Source organism: Mercenaria mercenaria, chromosome 4, assembly GCF_021730395.1.
Source record: "Mercenaria mercenaria strain notata chromosome 4, MADL_Memer_1, whole genome shotgun sequence".
Taxonomy (NCBI): domain Eukaryota; kingdom Metazoa; phylum Mollusca; class Bivalvia; order Venerida; family Veneridae; genus Mercenaria; species Mercenaria mercenaria.
The window spans coordinates 66,091,260-66,112,300 of record NC_069364.1 but is presented as its reverse complement, the minus strand read 5'-3'; the positions used below and the strand labels follow the sequence as shown (position 1 = coordinate 66,112,300).

Genomic DNA, 21,041 nt, shown 5'->3' with positions numbered 1-21,041 from the left:
TAAAACATGCGCTTTTAACGCAGAACATAAGGTAAAAGGCCGTTTCTGTTATAAAATGTTTTATATTTCTTGTCTTTTGGGACCATGGAGCCCATTCAATGTATCTATGCCACACAGTCTGTCGTTGCTAGGAGGCTTGTGAGGCGTTGCACATTTCTTTACCTCTGACGAACAGACGTCTGAGTCAAAATTAGTGTAATATTTATTTGCACCAAAACGGTGTGGTATTTTATCTCTGCAATAATAGTGAAGAAAATAATGGGGAAGAGGATTTGAAGCATTGCTAGTGTGAACGTATGTTATCAGACAGGGTTAATTTCTTGTTAATATGCAGAAAGATAAAACGAAACAAATTGCAATTTGTACCCTCTGATAGTGTTTGCTGATTGGTTTAAAACGGCTTGAAATGTGCATGTTACGTTATTCAAAGAACAGGTTCTTTTTAGAGAAGAGCAACTGAGGAATATTAGGAATAGAAGAACTTGTCACCAAACCATGAATCTTGCAGTTCCGTGTACAACACAATTACTGATATAAAGAATATCGAAAGTTACAAGTTTAGGCTTAATGATATGTTAACACTGATTTAATAAAATTTAAAAGAAAACTGAGTGTAGATTTACGCAGGTGTTAGTAAAATATCGACTGCATAAGCGCTACATCCTTCAAATTCCATTCGCCCATCAATTCTCATTAATTCAGTTGGCTCTTTATAATTTTGTTGTTGCTGTTTTTTTTTCCTGAAATAAAAAATAGAGAAACGCATGTGCGTGTTTTGTAGATATCTAAAAATGAAACTCGTTCCTACAGATCTACCAAAAGAGAACTGAAACGAAAACTCCTACCGGAGCCCCAACGTCACTCCAAAGGTGTGAAAAGAAAGTCAACATTCGGTGTCCCAAACACCTGCGAGACAGTTGATAAATTAATCAGACGTACTGGGTAGGAATGCACTTGTCTGTTTACCTACCGACTTAATTCTTCTTTCCGATTGAAATCAGTCGATATAAATGTATTCATATTTTGTTCTACTTCGCGGTATATGTCGAAATACTGGGTGGCCGTATAGGGCTAGGCTTTGCAGATGTCAACTTTTTTTAAATTATGAAATATATTCTTGCAATTAATGACGCTGGTATACCGAAACACTTTACTTTCAGGGCCTAACATGTATTGAAATAAACGTTTCATGGTCACTCTTAGGTATTACAAAATGTCTGCTCTTTCAGTAATACATTATCTAAACAAAAAAGTTCGACAGAAAACATTCGATTGAAACTAGTTGACACAAATATGACCTAAGATAGAATAAATGCAAAAGTGAAAAATCATCTATATTAACTTAAAAACATGGTTAAGTAAATGTCAGTCCTTTCATAGATATTTGCCAATATGTTGGTTGGTTTTTGGACGGGTGGTACGTTTTACTTAACATCTTTTTATCCCCGGTCAAGTACTAAGCACAACAATGTGGTCATAACATATAAAATTGTAAAAACATCAAAGAAAATGTATCAAAATGTCTGCCATGAGACATATTTCAACTTCCCGACAAACAATAGATAAATTTAGAACTTTATCACAGACCTTAGAGATTGTTCTCGATATTGCCATTGATGGGCAAAGATCGTATTTGCAAATTTTGTTGAAAGTCTTAAAACTCGTGACGAACATTGCATATAAGATATGAGCCGCGCCATGGGAAAACCAACATTGTGGCTTTGCGACCAGCTTGGATCCAGACCAGCCTGCGCATCCGCGCAGTCTGGTCAGGCTCCATGCTGTTCGCTAACGGTTTCTCTAATTGCTATAGGCTTTGAAAGCGAACAGCATGGATCCTGACCAGAATGCGCAGGCTGGTCTGGATCCATGCTGGTCGCAAAGCCACTATGTTGGTTTTCTCATGGCACGGCTCATATATACATAAATAACATGCATACATGATATGAATGTTTACTACAAAAATTCAAGGATGTACACTATGTACGCCAGCGATCAAGTGTAATTCTGATATTCATTTTTGTCTGTATATTTTGTAGTTTCACCGAATTTGATCCTGTGTTACATCTGACACATCCTGGATTTGTAATAACGTTGACATTTAAATCTTAGAAGACACTGCATAATACATTGAGAATACATTTGAAATGAAAAACTAAAACTACCTGGTTATGTCAGGTCAGGCATTTGGTCAACCTTTCTTAATTGATTATTACAAAACTGTATTCAAAGAATGAGGGCGTCTGAAAACGGACCATCGATTTTGTAAAAACTAGAAAAATGATTTATCTGAACTCAAAATAAAAATTCGTATGATAAAATAATATTTCTATTAATTTAATGAAGGCACCGAGTAAACTGAAGCTCACAATATTGAACTATTTCTCCATTCATCGTGGACAGTCCAAGTAGACATTTCACCGTTTAAAACAGGTGTTAGAATTTTACATTAACGTAGAACAATTCCAGTAAACTTGTTTATGCTCAGCTATTTGCTTTTCATTAAAATAAACAAACTGAACTAGAACAGAAGCACAGTATTATGATATAATATACATTGTATTAGTAAAGTGTATTTCGATTGGAAAGTATGAACAAATCTCGGCGCCAGTACTGTGTGTAAACTTTTCGTCCAGACAGACTCAATGCTCCTTATACCAACCCATTAGAATTGTTGTAGATCATCATTGTGAATTTTAATGACATGGACGTTGACATATAAATGCATGTCGGTACACTCAAACGATTGCTGAATATTAGTCACCATAACTGCTCCAATTTGCTGAAAGTTCGTTGGATTCTTTGACCAAAAACTTTGGTAACAGCCATAATTCTTATAACAGACTTAATTTCTACTGCACAGTTGGACTTTTGGAGCATTGGGGACCATGTATTAACTTTCATGCTTACGATTTTTACTGTATGTTTATTATATACTAACCCTCATTGTCATTTCTAAATTAATACTGTTTGATTATTTCCTTCCATAACTGTTTTTCTATGTTTTATCTATAATGCTACAGTTTGCATAATTGACTGTTGCATTGCTTAATGGTTCATGGTACCTCTATGTTTTGTGAGCACTTGTAAAGTAAAGAACTACTTTCTGTGATAAGTTCTAGTTTTATAAAGAAAGGTTTTTTTTTATTTGGGTAATATCTTACGTTTCCATCTCATATAATGAGTCAATTTTTGAATGAATGTGCATTGGTCTGATATATATGTATTAATTATGTATTTTATGCCTTGTTGTGTTGTGCACATATGATACATTTATAACTTAAAACTTAATGACAATCAAGCAAATTTAAGTCGATCTATGTGGATCAAACCCATTAGAATATAATAAAAAAATGAAATATAAGGATAATGTACATTCTTTTTTTTTCTCGCTTCTTCAGATGTTTTATGTGTAATGCTTTTCATTTCGAAGGAACATAACATAACATAACATAACATGACATAAATTTTATTCGTCTTAAGCAAGAAAAGCTCATCGACACAACAAAAACAAATTAACATATATATAATATCTGCTGTGATATGTTTTATTATTAAATTATATAAATATAATATCCAACATAACTGTTTCCAGTTGAATTCTATAGGTGTCAGATGAAAAAAACTGATTCGATTATATGGTTTATGAAATAATTGCATTTTTAAATAATAGTGCAGATCGCAATTTGAAATATATTTGCGTTTGTTTTATATATGTACGCGTGCCCCATTTTTATTTCGAAACCGTTCTTGTAGAAAAATGGTCTAGATAAGATGTGTATCTATGATTTATCTTGTCTTACGAGAGATAAGATTTCAATGTTTACACTTTTAGACTTGATCTCATTTATATACTCACATAGCGGTTTCACAGTCTGCTGCACTTAAAAATTGTTAATCTTTCAGTATTTTCTTTTTCTTTTTCCTTTCCTTGCATTTCGAACTAGAGTTTCAATTCGAACAGAAAAATGTGATCTAGTCATAAATGTATTTTCTGATATTTACAGGAAAAAGTCAGATTTGCATGTTAAATTGCAACCAATCCTGAAATCGTTCCTCCGCTATTAAAAATAGTGAGCAGGCATATTTTGATACTAATTGTCATTCAGTTGTTTTTTGTTTTAATGATGCCTCACATTTTTTAGTCTTGTTGTTGTTTTCTTCCTTTTTAGAAAATTCATTTTATATTATTTAAGATTATTTTTATTCATGGTTAGTCTGATACTGTATAGGCCTACTGGTGTTTCATAAAAAACGGTCTTTTAAATTTGTGTCGTTCAAATGTGCGAAAAGATTTATACCTATATATAAGAAAGTGCTTACCGTGGGAAACCGGAACCGATAAGTAAATTGTAGAATAGATAAGTAAATTGTCTGTACAAACGAGAAGAAACATCTGCTTGTCTTCATGGAGGTCCACTCGCGGAGATAATTTGCATAAAATTTGGAATAAAATTTCTTCCATTCAATGTCCGGTGTTTTCTGTTTACTTTGGGCAATACCGTGTCAAGTCGATCTTTTGAAAACTTCTCCAGAATTTATGGACATTCGTTAGCCTTTGTTAAATCATTTGGCAGACGTACAATGAACTGCCGTCTAAAATGTCAGCGCGAGACTTCACGCGAGAGGTAACGACGTCACCGCACGTGCAGGAAAAGGGAAGTTGGAGTTTTTAACGAGGAAGCGCTGTCAAAACAACGACCATAATGGTGTTTAATTGATTTTTAAAAGACAATAAACCACTTCTGCATTTTTGTGTGTGTACTTTGCCACTGTAGACAACCCAAAATGGCCTCGGTTGTCGATCATTGTTTTTGTTAAGCACGTTTTAATTATCAAAGTTGTCTAAAATTTCGTAATCTTTAAGTTGTGTACTCTATATGACAATATAAGATATCATGCCAGAAAGTTTGATAAAACTATTACATGCATAATCAAATTTTGTTCATTTGTTTACTTTGTCCGTCAATCTACCGGCCATCAAAGACACCGCAAGTTGTTCATGCCTCATTTGAAATAAATTGTCCAAGACTTTATCCGTTTAAAATTAAAAACGCTGGAAAATTATTATCGAAAATACAGACCGAGATGAATGATAAAAGATTAGGAACTTGGGATTGGACTGTGTAATATGCTAATATGCATAACATAGTAGAAAATACAAAATGTTCAACTGCTTTTTATATACATTTAAGCAATATAGCTTGTGTTTTGATATCAAATTGAAAAATGAAATTGAAAGCGAAATTTAAAACAAATCGCATTCAGTAAAAGCTTATTACTTACTGAAAATTATATATGTATATTTTTGAAATGCCCTGAAGAACGCATAACATCCTCTTGCATCTTGGTACTTACTTTACTTTAGCAAACTAAGGAAAATATTACAGAATTATAAGCCAAAAAATACTAGAAACGTTATTTGTTTTTGTGTGTATATATAAAAGAAATTAAGTCGCGGATCTGTTGGTGCAGAATATGTTTATATTATATTTTTGAAATACATACATTACGGGTTCTATTTTTTTCTCCGGCTATAATTTTTATGTATTAATTTTATCGGTTGTATTTCTTACTTTGTCTAAAATGAAAGTACTCTGTCCCTTGTTCATGTTGTTTACGGGTAAATGGCATAGGAGCAGAAAAACGCCAGGATTAATTATGAAAAACAAAAGGACATTCTTATTTCTTTAAATGTGATAAATCTACAGAATATACTTCACTGCTGATTTTTAAAGAAGAAACAAAGATTGTTTTCAATGAAGCAAGCGGAACTTGATAACCGCTACAGATTGAAAAGGGAGATTAAAATACGAAAAATAAAGATACCTATTAAGTTGCCCATCAAATAAATAAAAACAACTTAGGTAATTCATGTAATGTTTATATGAATTTGATAATAATTATGTATAATGTTGAGTGTTGATCTACACAGCGGATAAACATGTAAAGCTGAACAAACATGGATACTTGTCAATAAATATCAGGTGTAAACAAAGTATTAGTGTTTTTTTCTCATTTAAACAATATTTTACGTCAGTACAATTGTATACACATACATGTTTATTTACAACATATCATTTCAAAAGAATTAGGAAGCAAGTCAAAAGACTTGTAAATCACTCCCCTGTGAAAAAAAAAAACAGAAAGGAGAAAAAACAAAGCGTTACATAAATTACTTCAACTGAAATCTAAGTAGAATAATTGATCATTATCTTGGTTCAAGGATAAAACATAATATAATAATATAGACATAGATTGCACAGTTGCAGAACACCTTGGTGGAGTAAGAAATGATGACGGACAAATCTGATGAATGCGAGTGGTGCTGAAGCGCACTACACACAGATCCTTTTACCTCCAAGAGTAACATCATTGACAGTTTACTCAAATGTTTATATCTGATCTCTCGACAACAAACCCAATTTGTGAATGAATACGTAATCTCGTGCAGTATAGACGTAATTTGGATTCAAAGGCAATTCATATTTTCATTCATAAATCAACTCAAAGAATGTTTTCATATCAAATGAAACAGACTGTAAGGCTTTTGGAGATAAGGAATCTAAGGTTGCAAATTCTCCATGCATGTTTTCGTGCAAGAAGTATCAGCAATTTGTTGGTCTGGGTTAATCAGTTGATGACGAGGGGAAGTGAGATAAAGAACACGAGATGATCGAGGAAACACGCGATGTAGGCATTGTGGTCTCACCATCTGTTAGTTTACTTGTAATCAAAACTTGTGATTCATTGATTGAAGGGAAGACATTTTTTTTCTGATTGTTCTGTATACCATTTTGTTTTAGTCAATTTTTATTGTCTTTTTTGTTGGAGTTTAAGGGTAGGTCGTAAAGGGTACATGTGGCGTGTTCTAACTGTAAAGTCGAAGGAAGACACCAGTTTCTCTCCAGAACGGACTGGTACTTCGGTAGAACCACTGACTTCAATAGCTAAACTGCATATCAGCCTGTGCTGTAATACGCTGTTGAGAACAATAAAACCTTTATTGAAAGTGGCAAAAAAGATATAAAAACAAAATTATTAATAACATGTGCTATACAATTTACATATAAATAGTTTATAAATGCATGAGTGTTTGTAAAAATGTTAGTGTGGTTACAATATGTTCATGGTACTTTGTATGAAGGATAATTTTCAAATCATTAAAGGTAAAAATACTGCATGAAGGTCTTCAACTAGATGAATCCTGAGAGAAACTAAATATGACAAAATTTATATGTCGAGTTGAATTGCTGCATTTCTAATTTTTACAAAACACTAGTATAAGTATCCATCCGTTTATTGTCTTATGCACGAGATAAACGTGTTAAAAATAAAACGGATTTCGGAATTTTCATCCATAGTGCTGATGAGAAGAGAAGATTCCTTACTTAGCTTTTCAACCATTTTTTTACAGGCACATATTTTTATCACATATGTCGATGTATGTTTGTAACTGAAAGAAAATTGTTTGTAAATTATTGCATAAAAACATGCATAAGCTTTAAAACACTGTACATACACCTTAAGCAACACGCGGACGCATGTTTTGTTAGTTATATATACGAGCAGATCACGTTCTGTTTTAATTGGTTATAATGATTTCACAACAGAAAATATAATCAGTTAATTGTACAAAGGCGATCTGAAACAATATTTGTTTTGGAACACGTTCTGTCTCACCTATGTTGCTGAAAGGGAGTCCTATATTTTTGCAGCAGCATCGTTCATCATCTTCTTACCAGTACTGAAAATTAAAATATGACAGAAAAAAAGATTTATTTAGCTTGGAATTGATTAATATAGAAAAATGTTTTACAACAATGGAAAAAGAGCAAAATTAAGATTGAATAAAACATACAATGGGAATACTAGACTTTGCTTCCTTTTCAGGTTTAGGTGACCAGTGGGGCTGCGTGCCGTCCAAACACAGAACTCCCCTAGAACGGGAACTGGGTTCCCACCTTTTACAAGTATGTATTATCTTCATATATATTTAAGGTTTATTACTTAATAAACTGACCCCTCGGAAAATAATAGAAACAATCTAACAAACATTATTGATATAAACCTGAGAAAACTGACTAAGGTATTAAGAAGTTTTAAGTTCCATGCTTCTGTGAAAAGTCCTTTGAAACATATAACCCTAAAATAAAACAGAAAAAAAACAACATTAAAATTCATTTGTAGAAAATATCATATTCTATCGAGTTTGCATTTTATAATGTACATAATGCCCAACCAGTTTCAAAAGTAATCAACAAAGCTAAGGTCTCTGAGAGAAAACAGATTGATCATATCCAAAATTTGGTCGGATTAATACAACATTTCAGTGAACAAATTGAAAACAGTCTAACAGAATCTTTCAAAAATGAGTCTCAAGATTTTTTTTACTATCTGTAGTGGCAGATAGAACACCGAGCGTGACTTCGCATAATAAAATCTTCCGGAATACATTTCGTTGGTTAATGCGCTTCGAACATCATTATTTGAAAGAGACTTTTCTCGCTAAAATAAGTCTCTATAGCCAGCCATTGTTGATTCAGTATAATTGGAAATTGATGGCATTCCTTCAGTTCTCTACCATATAGTTCCCGTGACCAATCGCCTTAAATACAAAATGCTAATTTCTAGTTAGGGTATTTTTAGTTATCAATCACCTCGGCAAAATTGTTTTATACCATTTTCTCAAAAAAAAAAATGCGGTAATCAAATTAAAAGGAAATTATATATTTGCATTTAGATGACGCTAAAATAATAAAAGTAGATTTTTTGCTAAGCTATCAGACTCCTCGTTTACAAAGCTGTTGTCTACCGTACATGTACGTAATAGACGTGCAACTTAAAATAAAATTTCAACGCGAACGAAAATTTTGAACGCATAGCACGGGAAGGTAAACAATTATGCACTCTTTGGGTACAAAATTATGAAACCCTCACACAATTCAGTTTGCAAGATGCAGGTATATGTTTAGACATCGGACATTTGCTTGGCATGGGAGGAGAGGCCAAGTATGTCTGCCATTCAGTAACAAATTCACTTGATATAGTGGGGTGCAAATGCATCAGTTTTGTTTGACCTTTTTTAAATATTATTTCTAAAAGGAAATAAGTTTCAGGAAACATTAGAACACATCTATACTTCTAATTTTTATCGAGAAAAGTCTTTCTGAAATGCTTCAATTTTATAGTAAAGAAGAGGCATTGTTTCTTGCTTGCAGTGATTGTTGTGATGATATAGTTCAGTAAGACATAAATGTATATTAACGTTCTGTTCTTTATTAGAATTTATGTAAGAAGAGCCAGTACCCTCCATGTGCACCCATCTGTTTACTTGAATACATCTTGAAACGTGTCCTTTGGTAAATTTGTACAATTTATTTAGGAGCTTAATTCTAACTGTTCTGTGAATGTCTCCTGAAAGCGGATCAACTGAATAACCTGGGACTGTGAACTGTCAGCCTCTCCTTCCTCATATTGAATCACTTAATGCTTGTCAATAGCGCTAATCAACCAAGACATTAAACGCCGTAAAAGAGCACTATAATTCACTAAGAGCCTTTAAAATGCGATCATTCGATTAATTCTGTAATGACACCATACAGTCATTTAGACAAAACCCGGAATCGCTGCGATCCTATTTCCGATTTTACGCGATACGCGTAAATTGATTTCTGAGCGGGAGATAATTTTGATGTACAAAATGGAAAACAAATTTGTCGCATGTCACAATTAATTTCACTAGGGTCTTATTTGATGGGCCCGGTTGTGGGGTCATGTCAAATGGTACAGTGGAAATAAACTTTGATCTATCATTAGCGTTTCATTTCTTTACCTACAATTTATAGATCATTTCCCGCCTAGATTTTTCTTTTATTACGATTTTGATAAGGGTATCTTGCTTAAAATATTTATGCCATTTTGACGTTGAATATTTTGAAGGAAAAATTGCAGTTTTGAATCCATTCCTCGTGGGATAATTATTAAACATACAAATTATCTTTCTTACACAGAAGCAAAATACAGTGTATGCATGTAAATACATTTTTATGAGTCAAACATTAGTTTACATATGTATTTTGTGCTGTTACTTCAAAATTGAAACCTTACTCGCTGCCTTTCTTCTGTATTTGTGTACAGAAAGATCTGGACTCGTAGGTATTTAGCAAATGAAACTGTAATTAACCGCCTCGATAGCCTAGTGGTAGAGCGTCCGCTTCGAGTGCGGGAGGTCGTGGGTTCGATCCCCGGCCGCGTCATACCAAAGACGTGAAAAATGGTACCAGTACCTCCCTTGCTTGGCGCTCAGCACTAAAAGGGAAACTGGCCTCTTCTCTCATACCCTCGTGGCGATGGATTCCATCAGGAATGAGGTGTCGAGAGTGATTAATATAAGTTGTAGAACTTCCTTCACAATCGACCTAAAATAAATTCTGTATAAACTAATGAAACTGTAGGATAGAACACACTCCAATATTGAATTCTTACCAATTTCAGACCCTAGATGGTTTTATTTTTGTTGTTGCACCGGATGGGAAAATTATGTATATCTCAGAAACGGCGTCCGTCCATCTCGGTTTGTCACAGGTAAGAATCAGTTTCCTGTTGTCTGAAATGAAGTTAATATCTTTACACAGTTTCCAATAAATAGAACGTTTAATTATTATTTTGCATCGGAGCAAGAGTCAAATCTGTTCTCATTTTGATTTTATTATTATATCGTTATTTGTATAGTTAATTAATTTGGACAATTAATTGTAAAATATATTTTTCTTTCACAAATTTTGATGTGTATGTATACAGGTGGAGCTAACCGGAAGTTCAATTTACGAATACATCCATCCGAACGACCATGATGAAATGGGAGCCGTCTTGACGATGCAGCAGCCGTGTAATCCCCACGTTATACGAGGTGCGTATAGATTTCTGCTATCATTATTTTTGTCCCCACCGCTAAAATGAACAAGTTTTCTGTCGAATCTTTGTTTTTGGAATATAGCTTTGAATCAAATCAGTATCTTTAAAGATTGATTTTTTGACTATTTGTACGTTCAAAGAAAAAAGAAGCATAATCTTACCTTTTTGCTTTTCTTCAAACTTTTCCAGATTTTGAAGTAGAAAGGTCTTTCTTCATTAGAATGAAATGTGTTCTTGCCAAAAGAAACGCTGGTCTCTGTTCCGGTGGATACAAGGTAAATTAATCAAATATGCTTTATATATTTTAGTTTTATGTTTAAGGGTACAATAGTGGAAAACCGACATCCATTCAATTATGTTACATAAGGTGTAAATAATTACAAATATAATGAATAGGAAGTTTTATTGAAACATTTCTTGAATCGAACTGTTACATGAACAGAGCGGAACAGAACAGAAAGTTTTTTAACGAGTACACTACAGGTACATTGTTAAACATACACATGATTTTACATAATATTATTCTGGAGGTAACGTTGACTATGTTATGGCAATACATGTGGAAAAACTATTGCATTACAAAAGGGAAGACATATTTCCATCAAAGAAATACACATGTGCTAAGCTGAAAAAGAAGTAGCATGAATAATAGCGATATTTATCTGAAAATTTAAACTAAGTTTCAGTGATTTCATTTTCATTTTGTATAATATTCATTTGATCAGTCTTAAAGAAATTGTTATATTTTAGGTAATTCATTGTAGTGGTTACCTGAAGGTCCGGCAGTGTCCGGTGGAGATGTCACCGTACGAAACCTATCTACAGAACGTCGGCATGGTTGCCGTCGGTCACTCCCTTCCTCCCAGTGCAATCACAGAAATTAAAATGTTCAACAATATGTTCATGTTTAGAGCTAGTCTAGATCTAAAACTTATCTTCCTCGATGCCAGGTATGTAAATTAATCATGAATCACTAAAAAGATTATTCTACTTAAGTTGATTCTATGTTGATTTCACCCAGTATGCAAACAAAACATGACATTGAAATTACGGAAAATAAGCATCAAAAAGTAAAAGTGCTGTGGCGCAAATACAGCTTTTGTGGTGAGAATTGCAACCATACTAGTATTAAATTTGAAAGTTATTGAATTATCGTAAACCATTGTCTTCAATATTTTACCTTCACCAAATTTGCAATTTTATTTTGTAACGGAAATATATCGCTATAAAATAGATGTAAAAGGAAATGTTGGATATAAATTTTGTATGTCTGTTATTTTCATGTGTAATTGTATACTTCAGGGTAGCACAGCTTACAGGGTATGAACCCCAAGAACTGATAGAGAAGACCCTATACCATCATATACATGTGTGTGACATCATGAACATGAGATTTGCTCATCAAACATGTAAGTGCTATAACAAATATGCGCAATCCAGAGAAGCTAGAAAAAAACTTTGGTAACAAGTTTGCTTTCTTTAAGTTATATTTAGTTTCGTCCAAAAGGTATCAGATTCATTATGAGAGGCATTGAAAAATAAAGCTTATTCCTGCATATTGTTGGACTGTTTAATTGGCTTCTTTGGAGAAATAAATGTAATTTGATAATACCCTTTTGTGCTTATGAGGTGCATTGTAAATACAAATAAATCACGCTATAAGAAATAAGTTTTTTACTTTTTTTCTTATTCAAAATACTAGTATGGCTTTTGAGTGAATAAATTCCTAAGATATATTTTTATTAATACCTTTATGATTATTTTCAAAGTCCTTAATACGGCCACCATGGGTTTACACATTTGCAACAATTGACACTTGTTAGTCATACATTTGCTATTTAATAAGAGAGAATAGAATGCAATGAAAATAAACTGGTTTGATTGCATGAAATATTATTGCGCCGATTTATCTCCGTGTTAGGATAAGAGGAATGCGGTTGTACAAGTGTTTCATTACTCACTTTAAAATCTCTTGAATTATCAATGAGATTAAAGCTGTATACCGGTAGGATTATCGGCATAATAAAATATTGCCTTGCAATCGACACATTTTGGGAGAATAGCCTCGTTGCTCTGAGTATTAGGTAAAAATGAATCTATTTTCAAGTATTTGTTGATTTACATCTATTCATACCAAAGTTGGGCAGAAATGAAATCTCCGGATACATGGATAACTAATGACTGGAAGTCCTGGGCATTATCTGGATAACTATTTCGCACGTAGATAAGTAATTTGAAGTCTCATAATGAAAGAAAAATGCGAGACACCTGGGTACAATTATTTTTCCATATAGGTAAAAAGAAGGTCATCATCAATTCAAGATAACAAGATTTGATTGGATTAGATAAATGAGTGACAGGTCGATCAAAAACACGTGCTTAGCTAATTCCGAGCTCGTATCATCTGATTAGCGATTTGCATAAGCTTTTTGGATGGATCAAATGTTTTAGAGATAACTTTTAATGAGAAAACAGTATCAAAATAGCTTTATATCATAAATTCTATTGAATAAAGTCATTGTCTAGTAGATTGCAAATGTTTGCATACTTGTTTTCCTACTTTACTTTGTCTAATTTTGATGAAATTTTGAAATTAAACTTTATTGTCTACCCATTCTCTTATTTTTCAGTACTTATGAAGGGTCAAGTGACTACCCGTTACTACAGGTTCATGTGTAAAGATGGTGGCTGGGTTTGGGTCCAAAGTTATGCTACCATAGTTCATAACAGCAGATCATCTAGACCTCATTGTATAGTCAGTGTCAACTATGTTCTTAGGTAAGTTATATCTACGATTGTCTTTCAGACCTCATTGTGTATAGACAGTGCTAACTTTGGTATTTGGTAATTTATGAATACACATACTAAATAACAGCAAGTCTTCCAGGTACCAGTGTCAACTGTTTTCTAGGTGAGTTATGACCACCCATAATTCATAATGCAGATCTTGTAGACCTCACTGTATTGTCAGTGTCACTGTGTTCTACATACGTTCTTAACAGCTGTTTCCTAAAATTTATCGTATATAGTAAGAATCATTTGTGTTCGTCGCAAGTTATGCTGCCATGATTAATAACAACAGGTGAGCCGTGCCATGGGAAAACCAACATAGTGGCTTTGCGACCAGCATGGATCCAGACCAGCCTGCGCATCCGCGCAGTCTGGTCAGGATCCATGCTGTTCGCTAACAGTTTCTCCAATTCCAATAGGCTTTAAAAGCGAACAGCATGGAGCCTGACCAGACTGCGCGGATGCGCAGGCTGGTCTGGATCCATGCTGGCCGCACACCCACTATGTTGGTTTTCCCATGGCACGGCTCAGGTTATAAAGTCAGTGTCAGCTACTACGTTCTAATGAAAGCACTTGTTTATATGGAAGTTAACACACTTGTACTAGATGTCTAAAAACACGTCATTTAGGACATTAGCTGTATTTACTTGTATAGCAAACAACATCCGCAATGACTGACTTATGGTAAAGAATTCCTGTGTTAGATGATTTAAACAGGAATCTACATCTGACAGTAAGTTAACAAATTGCAAAGTGATAAAATTGAAGGAAAAAGTTTGCGAACATGGCACATTGAATTTAAAAGATGTAATGTATGAAATTAGGTTTGTGTTAGCTTCGTGAAATTTCTTCATATACAAAATTAAAAAGATAGAATAAAATGATATGTTGAAACTTGAAATCTTCAAAGGAGCACTCGAACAAACTGTATAAAATTTCACTTGGATACGAAAAATTTAGAACGGCTTTATTTATTTTGAAGAGTGTATAAAATCAAATGAATGAAGAGCTTAAAAACTAAAAATACGTTGAAAGACCATTAAAAAGTGTAGTTAATTTATTCACATAAACCAAAACTTTCCCTTTCGTCCAGAAGAACTCCCGCAATTATCAACCCGAAATGGAACTAAATATGTGATCTGCTATTGTTCTATTTCCAACTTTTTATTTAATATATTAAAACAGTTCATTACCTATTCCTTTATAGTGTTCTTTCTTATTAAAGAAATCATTTACAGATAAAAAGGAACTTTTGAATTTTAAAATAAAAGCCTTTACACCCCCTAGTATTAACAACACCTTTACAGATTCCTCTTTTCATTACGAAAATAAATGCATTCGCTTTTTATCAAAAACACCTAATTTTCATTTTTGTGTTCGGCAACTTGCAGAGTTACACTTTTTTGTGTTTTAAAAATTTCATTCTTTTCAATAAAAGGTTACCGTTTTTCTTTTACTTGGCAGTAGGTCTTTCTCTAATTTCAGGCTGCAATAGTAAATGACAAACATCTTTTATATTTCAGTGATGTAGAAGCAGCAAATTTACGGACACATATAGATCAAGCACCACATAAAGAGTTAGCAGACTTTGGTGTCCACGAGCGACACAAAGTCGGCAAGTCTAGAACTCCCAAGTCTAAACAGAGACAGTCACCATATCCTTCAATACCAGAGCCAAGAGATTATCAATCAGAATTTGAAAACGGATTTAAGGGTGACATAGACATTGTTAATCCATTACAGGGCTTTCAGGGTATTTCCTACTCACCTTCAGTGATAGCGAATCCACATGATGCATTGTTAGAACGTTATAATGCATTGTACTCGAGCCATCCTAGCACGAGCTTGGGGTCGCATACGTTTAAGGACTGTGTTTACAGTTACCCATCTCAACAAGGACATTTTGATAGTGGGCAATATAGAATTGGTGTTGAAGATGCTTTTTCACCAAGAGATTCGGCGGACTTTCTCCAGCTTCATACAAACACTGACGATGAGCCAAAACTGAATGAAACGATTCATTTGACCCCGTTATCCCGCGAAATCAGGTCAAATGGGACTTGTTCTAGAAGTAGCAGTCGTGGCGAATCATTCGGAACACCTCTACTTCAAGAAGTAACTAGCAACAGATCCGAATCATCGTCCGACGTTGATGTTATTTCGGACGATATTGATGTTTCCAAAGCAGACAATCTAAAAACTGCAAAAACTAAAGAGTGTCAAAATGTGCCAACTGAATCAGTTCAACAATCAGTGATCATGAGAATGCCAAATCAGAATCAATCATATTCATCATCCCCTAGATACAGTTGTGATTTCAACAAATCAAATTTGTCAAAATCACCGCGCGCAAATCATGCAGAAGTTTTGAAATATACGTCCGAGACGGAAAGTAGTCCAAGTTCCAGTTTCTTTGTAGACGATAGTACGGACAAATTGTATGATGGAATTAAACAATTTAGCGCAAAAGGATTCGGGGAGGACCCATTAATGCAATGTTTAAGAAGTGGTTACACCCCTTATGAAGGGTATAATCAGAACAGTTTGTACACAGCAACAGGGTTGCAGGCTAAGCCATACAATGTTGTTCCCCAAGCAGGTTATACTAGTGTCATTGTAGATACAAATCAGTACCAAATGGCAAATGGTTTTGTGCACTAGCACAACCGTCCAACATTTATAGCCATAAAAAGTCACAAGACCTGTCCTGTTCAAAGCTACTTTACGGTTGTTGAAATTGTTACACGTTGCGAATTATCAGAATTTGAAAAGGCACTTATTTGGGGATAAGTTACAACAATATATTGAAATGCAACAAGTTTTTCAAACCCTGATATTTTTTGTTTTGTTTCTTCTATTTTTTGTTCGAAATATGCAGCTGAAAACTATTCTAAAATTCTAATTTGATCAGAGTGGTTACTAGTCATTGAAAATAGAAGCACATCTTCTAACATTTCGTCATTTCCTTAACCCTTATCATGCTGGATACGACTGATTATGCCTTTGCGACTAGTGTAGATTATGATCTGCACTGTTCGCCATTCAGTCAGCATAATTTTGGTAAGCACCCCTTTTAACAGTTAATGGTACTGTTGAAATTGAAAGATGGACAAATTCATTACAGATATTTAGCAGGGCAAAGTAAAGTAGTGGACCCGTAATTACAATCGGCATTTTCCGTTTGATTACGTAAGACGCGTATGCGATTTCGGCATTCTTCGCTTATTATGAACAAACATTTTCTGTTATGGCCAAAGGATGCCGAAATAGCAAACGAAGCATATGTAATTGCACGGAAATTGCCGAGTGACCTCACGGGATCACTATCTTGAAATAATTTAAAAAATATTGGAGTCACATTTTTAACATACATTCTTATCTTAATCGGATGATTTCTAGTCTCATTTGTATGTAATTACTTTAAAACTGGCAGATATTTCTATCAAAATGGAAATAACAAACTGTCAAAGAACACAACACTATATCTGAAATAAAATACCAGTAAAATTCAATGCTATTCCGGAAAATCACTTAGCAATGTTAAGGATAAAAGAGACTAGAAAGGGACAAGTATAATACATTTTAGGTACGATCTTCACAAAGGGACAAATAATTCCTATTTATACTCTTACAAAAAAACTGTTATTCACAGACAACATATGAGACAAGCTATCGCAGAGGTGATGGGGCACAAGTTATAAACTTGATGCCGTTTCCAGCCAAGGAATCCACTAGCATGAATATATCTTTAAAATGATCATTTTTTTATTTCACATAATCTGAAGAATTATATATCATATAAAACCAGAGAAACAATCAGAAACTATGTATGTCTTTATTTGAGCCGCACCATGAGAAAACCAACATAGTGCATTTGTGACCAGCATGGATCCAGACCAGCCTGCGCATCCGCGCAGTTTGGTCAGGATCCATGTTGTTCGCTTTCAAAGCCTATTGCATTTAGAGAAACCGTTAGCGAACAGCATGCGGATGCGCAGCTGGTCTGGATCCATGCTGGTCGCAACTGCACTATGTTGCTTTTCTCATAGTGCGGCTCAATTTTGTTTTGTATGAACTGTCTACAGTCGTGTTTATTTATTCAGTGGTGCTAATGCATAACTTTATTATCATAAAAATTGAGTAATTTATTTGTTACAGAACATTTTATGAAAATTGTTTATAAATAAAGAGATGAAACTTCTCAAAACGTTTTTTTTCTTTTTTCTTATCATTTGTTTTCATTATTTACTATCAGCTAATGACGATGGCACGCTATAATTTCCATAAGAAACGATAGATACGTCACACATCAGCTAAGGACTCGCAGCTTTCACATTTTCCTGGTCCTTGGATAATGTCCAATCAATATTTTTCAGTTATAATAAAATTGCAAGTGGGTGTTAGGGTGTTGCACATTTCGTTACCTCACATGAACAGACTCCATCAACCCGAGCCGGCTTTTATTTTACTTATTTGCGTTCAATGCTTCTACAAGACCTCATATATTCTATTGGCATAGGAATGTAACTATGTCCAGATTAAAATTTAATGTCTTCATAGTATTTAGTTTCAAGAATCTTTGATCAACTATTGAATATTCCATAGAGAAATGTGAAAGAAATGCACTTTTAAGACATTCAGAAAATGTATGGCCCAAGGCATACTGAAACCCGTGTCCATCCTTTTGGTCAGATATTTCTATTGAGTTTCCCGAAGGTTTCTGCTGTAAGAACTGACTGTGCGAAACTCCAAAAACTTCTAGACCTATAAGGTCTCATTTAGTCTTATATCAAATACACTTTCAGGTACACAAAAAAACCTTTTTAGTATAGGCATAGCAGACCACTTTTTACTACTTAATTCAAAGACCTCTACCCTCATTGTGAAAGAAATTCAGTGCTCAAAAGTACAGTAGGCCTCAACTAAATTGCAAATTTCATAATCAAATATACATCCAGACAACCGTGAATTTTTGCAAATTGATTAGAAAATATTACATTTAAAGATATGTTCATGATCCAGTGCAATAATTTTTTAACCAATATGAACCTACATTTTTTTTTCAAACATTAAAAAGCCACTACTTGATAATAACATCTGACATGATAGGGAATTTAAAATGTCCAAATTCATACATTCAAGCGAGTAAACACTTACAAATAAAATCTAAAAGAAGATAATTTGGAAGTACAGAAAGCAACCAAGCAAACTAATAGCAGATTTGGAAGCAGAACTCCGTTATAGTCAAACTGATTAAGGACCAGAAAATATCACAACACTGGGTCCAAGTACTGGGAGAAATTTTACAAGAGACTTAAAAGACAATAAATAACTCAAAGTACCACTTTTGTTACTTTTACTATCCATCAAAATCCAAACCTCTTGTTCCATTTATATATAGTATTTAACTGTCTTAAGTCAACTGTCCTGAACATATGAAGTAAAACTGCATTTTCTTATTTAATGACCACTACAAAGTCTATTTTATGCCAGTATGTATGCAAACTACTCCTATTTGAATAAAAACAGTCTCCTCCAAACAAATACTACACAAAATTTTCAAGCATTATTACTGTAGTAAAGAACAGTTTACTTACCCCACCCATCACAATCTTCATGTCAACACATTTTCTCATCCTGGCGAATTACTGAAAGGATCTTCAGCCATTATAAAGCAGTATATAGTCATTATACATTATCTACACTATCTTTCGAGAATTTTAGACTCAGCAGATCTTTAAGATAGACTAAACTTTTGTCTTTTGAGACCTGTTGACATGTCATCCGCATCAATGATTGTTATATTCAGTGCTTTTGCCGATAGGATCATAAATTCAAGCTGCTACCACCATTAAAGTCAACATGTAAAAGAGATGTAACTGTAAATAAGAGGAAACATAGTTTTGTCTAAGTCAAAATCTATTTTGAAAAATGTTTAACTCTCTCAGACATCTCTTAGTTATTTTCATACACGTTCAGACCAATGAAAGCCTGGATACATATTTAAAATTATCAGTGCTTTTCAAACCAAGTATATCATGGAACTGATGTTACCTTGCCTAAAATACCTTACTGAAGAAGATAAAATCTGAAATACAAGCAGTGTAAACAATTAAAGGAAGATAATTTACTTCTAATGTGTACCAATATTTCAATTATGATAACTCTTTCATTCAAATTGGCATTACACATAAAATGACCGCTGATCGGAGGTGACCGTTAGTACAGGTTAGACTGTATATTTCAAAAGTGAAATTTTAGTCTAAAACATGGTTATCATGTAGGAAAATAAACATGTATGTACGAACCTATCCAGAAATAATAATGTTCAAATAAAAGCGGACTTTTCCTGTTCAATCCTACACAACGACATACAGTACACTGTCAGAATGCTTAAATAATTTAGCTGCAGCCTAACCAGTAAAATTACAAATATTTTGTAGTTATGTACTATTAAACCGAAATTTTGGAACAGTGCTTTTTTCTTGTTGGCCATCTAATATCCACGTTATGTGTCACTTCGTGTACATTTTAGACAAGTTTGTCTACGCTGCAAGCCCAGAGTTATTCTAATATTCAAGTTATAATAGTATATTGAGATTGTGAGCAATTGTATAAGTAAAATTTGACTAAACTCACATAAACATTACCATTTCGCACATAAAAGGAGAAAAGATGTCCCTAGTTTCTCTGATATGTAATGCAGAAGTCTGATTGTATAACTCCGAAAAGAATATACCGTAAAGTTTAATTGTCATACCTTTGCTGTTCTTCATCAATAGCCACCCTGGCACAGTCGGCACAATTTCTACACATCTTCGAGGAACCATACAGTGTAAAACGTGTCCTGAGAGCTAAACAAAAAAAGATTTATGAAAAATAACAATACAGCCATCAAACACTACTCTCCTACTTGTGATCTACTCACTGAGAAAATTCTGATTCTAAGCTGCACATATTACTTATGTTACATGCTGGCCCCTGTCTGAATTATCAACTGAGGCAGTTTCAGCAACTCCTCATATATTGGCTGACCATTTAACTGTCATTGCATGAATAACCTGGGAAGCTTGGATTATTCTGCTAAGAATAAAGATGCCTGTTCAATATCAGAATCTTTTTTTTTTCATCAATCTTTATGGATTCAATTCCATATACTGTTAATTGTTCCATATAGTTACATTGTAAGATATGACAGTTCCTTTATTTAAATTTACAAATTCCATAATCAAATACTTAGCTCGTCAGCAACGCGATATTGACTGTCAGTTATTTGGTGTGTTAGAATTTCTTTATGAAAATGCTGGGAGAAAATGCAAAAGCCTGTCCTTTTT

General features: G+C 33.8%; 1 protein-coding gene across 2 annotated transcripts in view; it reads left to right on the top strand.

The window, feature by feature from the left end:
- The window catches only part of LOC123552019 (single-minded homolog 2-like), a 39,351-nt gene extending 22,810 nt beyond the window's left edge, over nt 1-16,541 (top strand). For both annotated transcript variants that reach the window (XM_045341372.2, XM_053541563.1), the window contains exons 3-10: nt 7,894-7,973; nt 10,498-10,587; nt 10,804-10,912; nt 11,107-11,192; nt 11,668-11,867; nt 12,220-12,326; nt 13,548-13,695; nt 15,231-16,541. In XM_045341372.2, the coding sequence (XP_045197307.2) occupies nt 7,894-7,973; nt 10,498-10,587; nt 10,804-10,912; nt 11,107-11,192; nt 11,668-11,867; nt 12,220-12,326; nt 13,548-13,695; nt 15,231-16,368 (1,958 nt within the window). In that variant the 3' untranslated portion in view covers nt 16,369-16,541. The remainder of the gene's footprint in view (nt 1-7,893; nt 7,974-10,497; nt 10,588-10,803; nt 10,913-11,106; nt 11,193-11,667; nt 11,868-12,219; nt 12,327-13,547; nt 13,696-15,230) is intronic.
- Nucleotides 16,542-21,041: the final 4,500 nt, after the last annotated feature.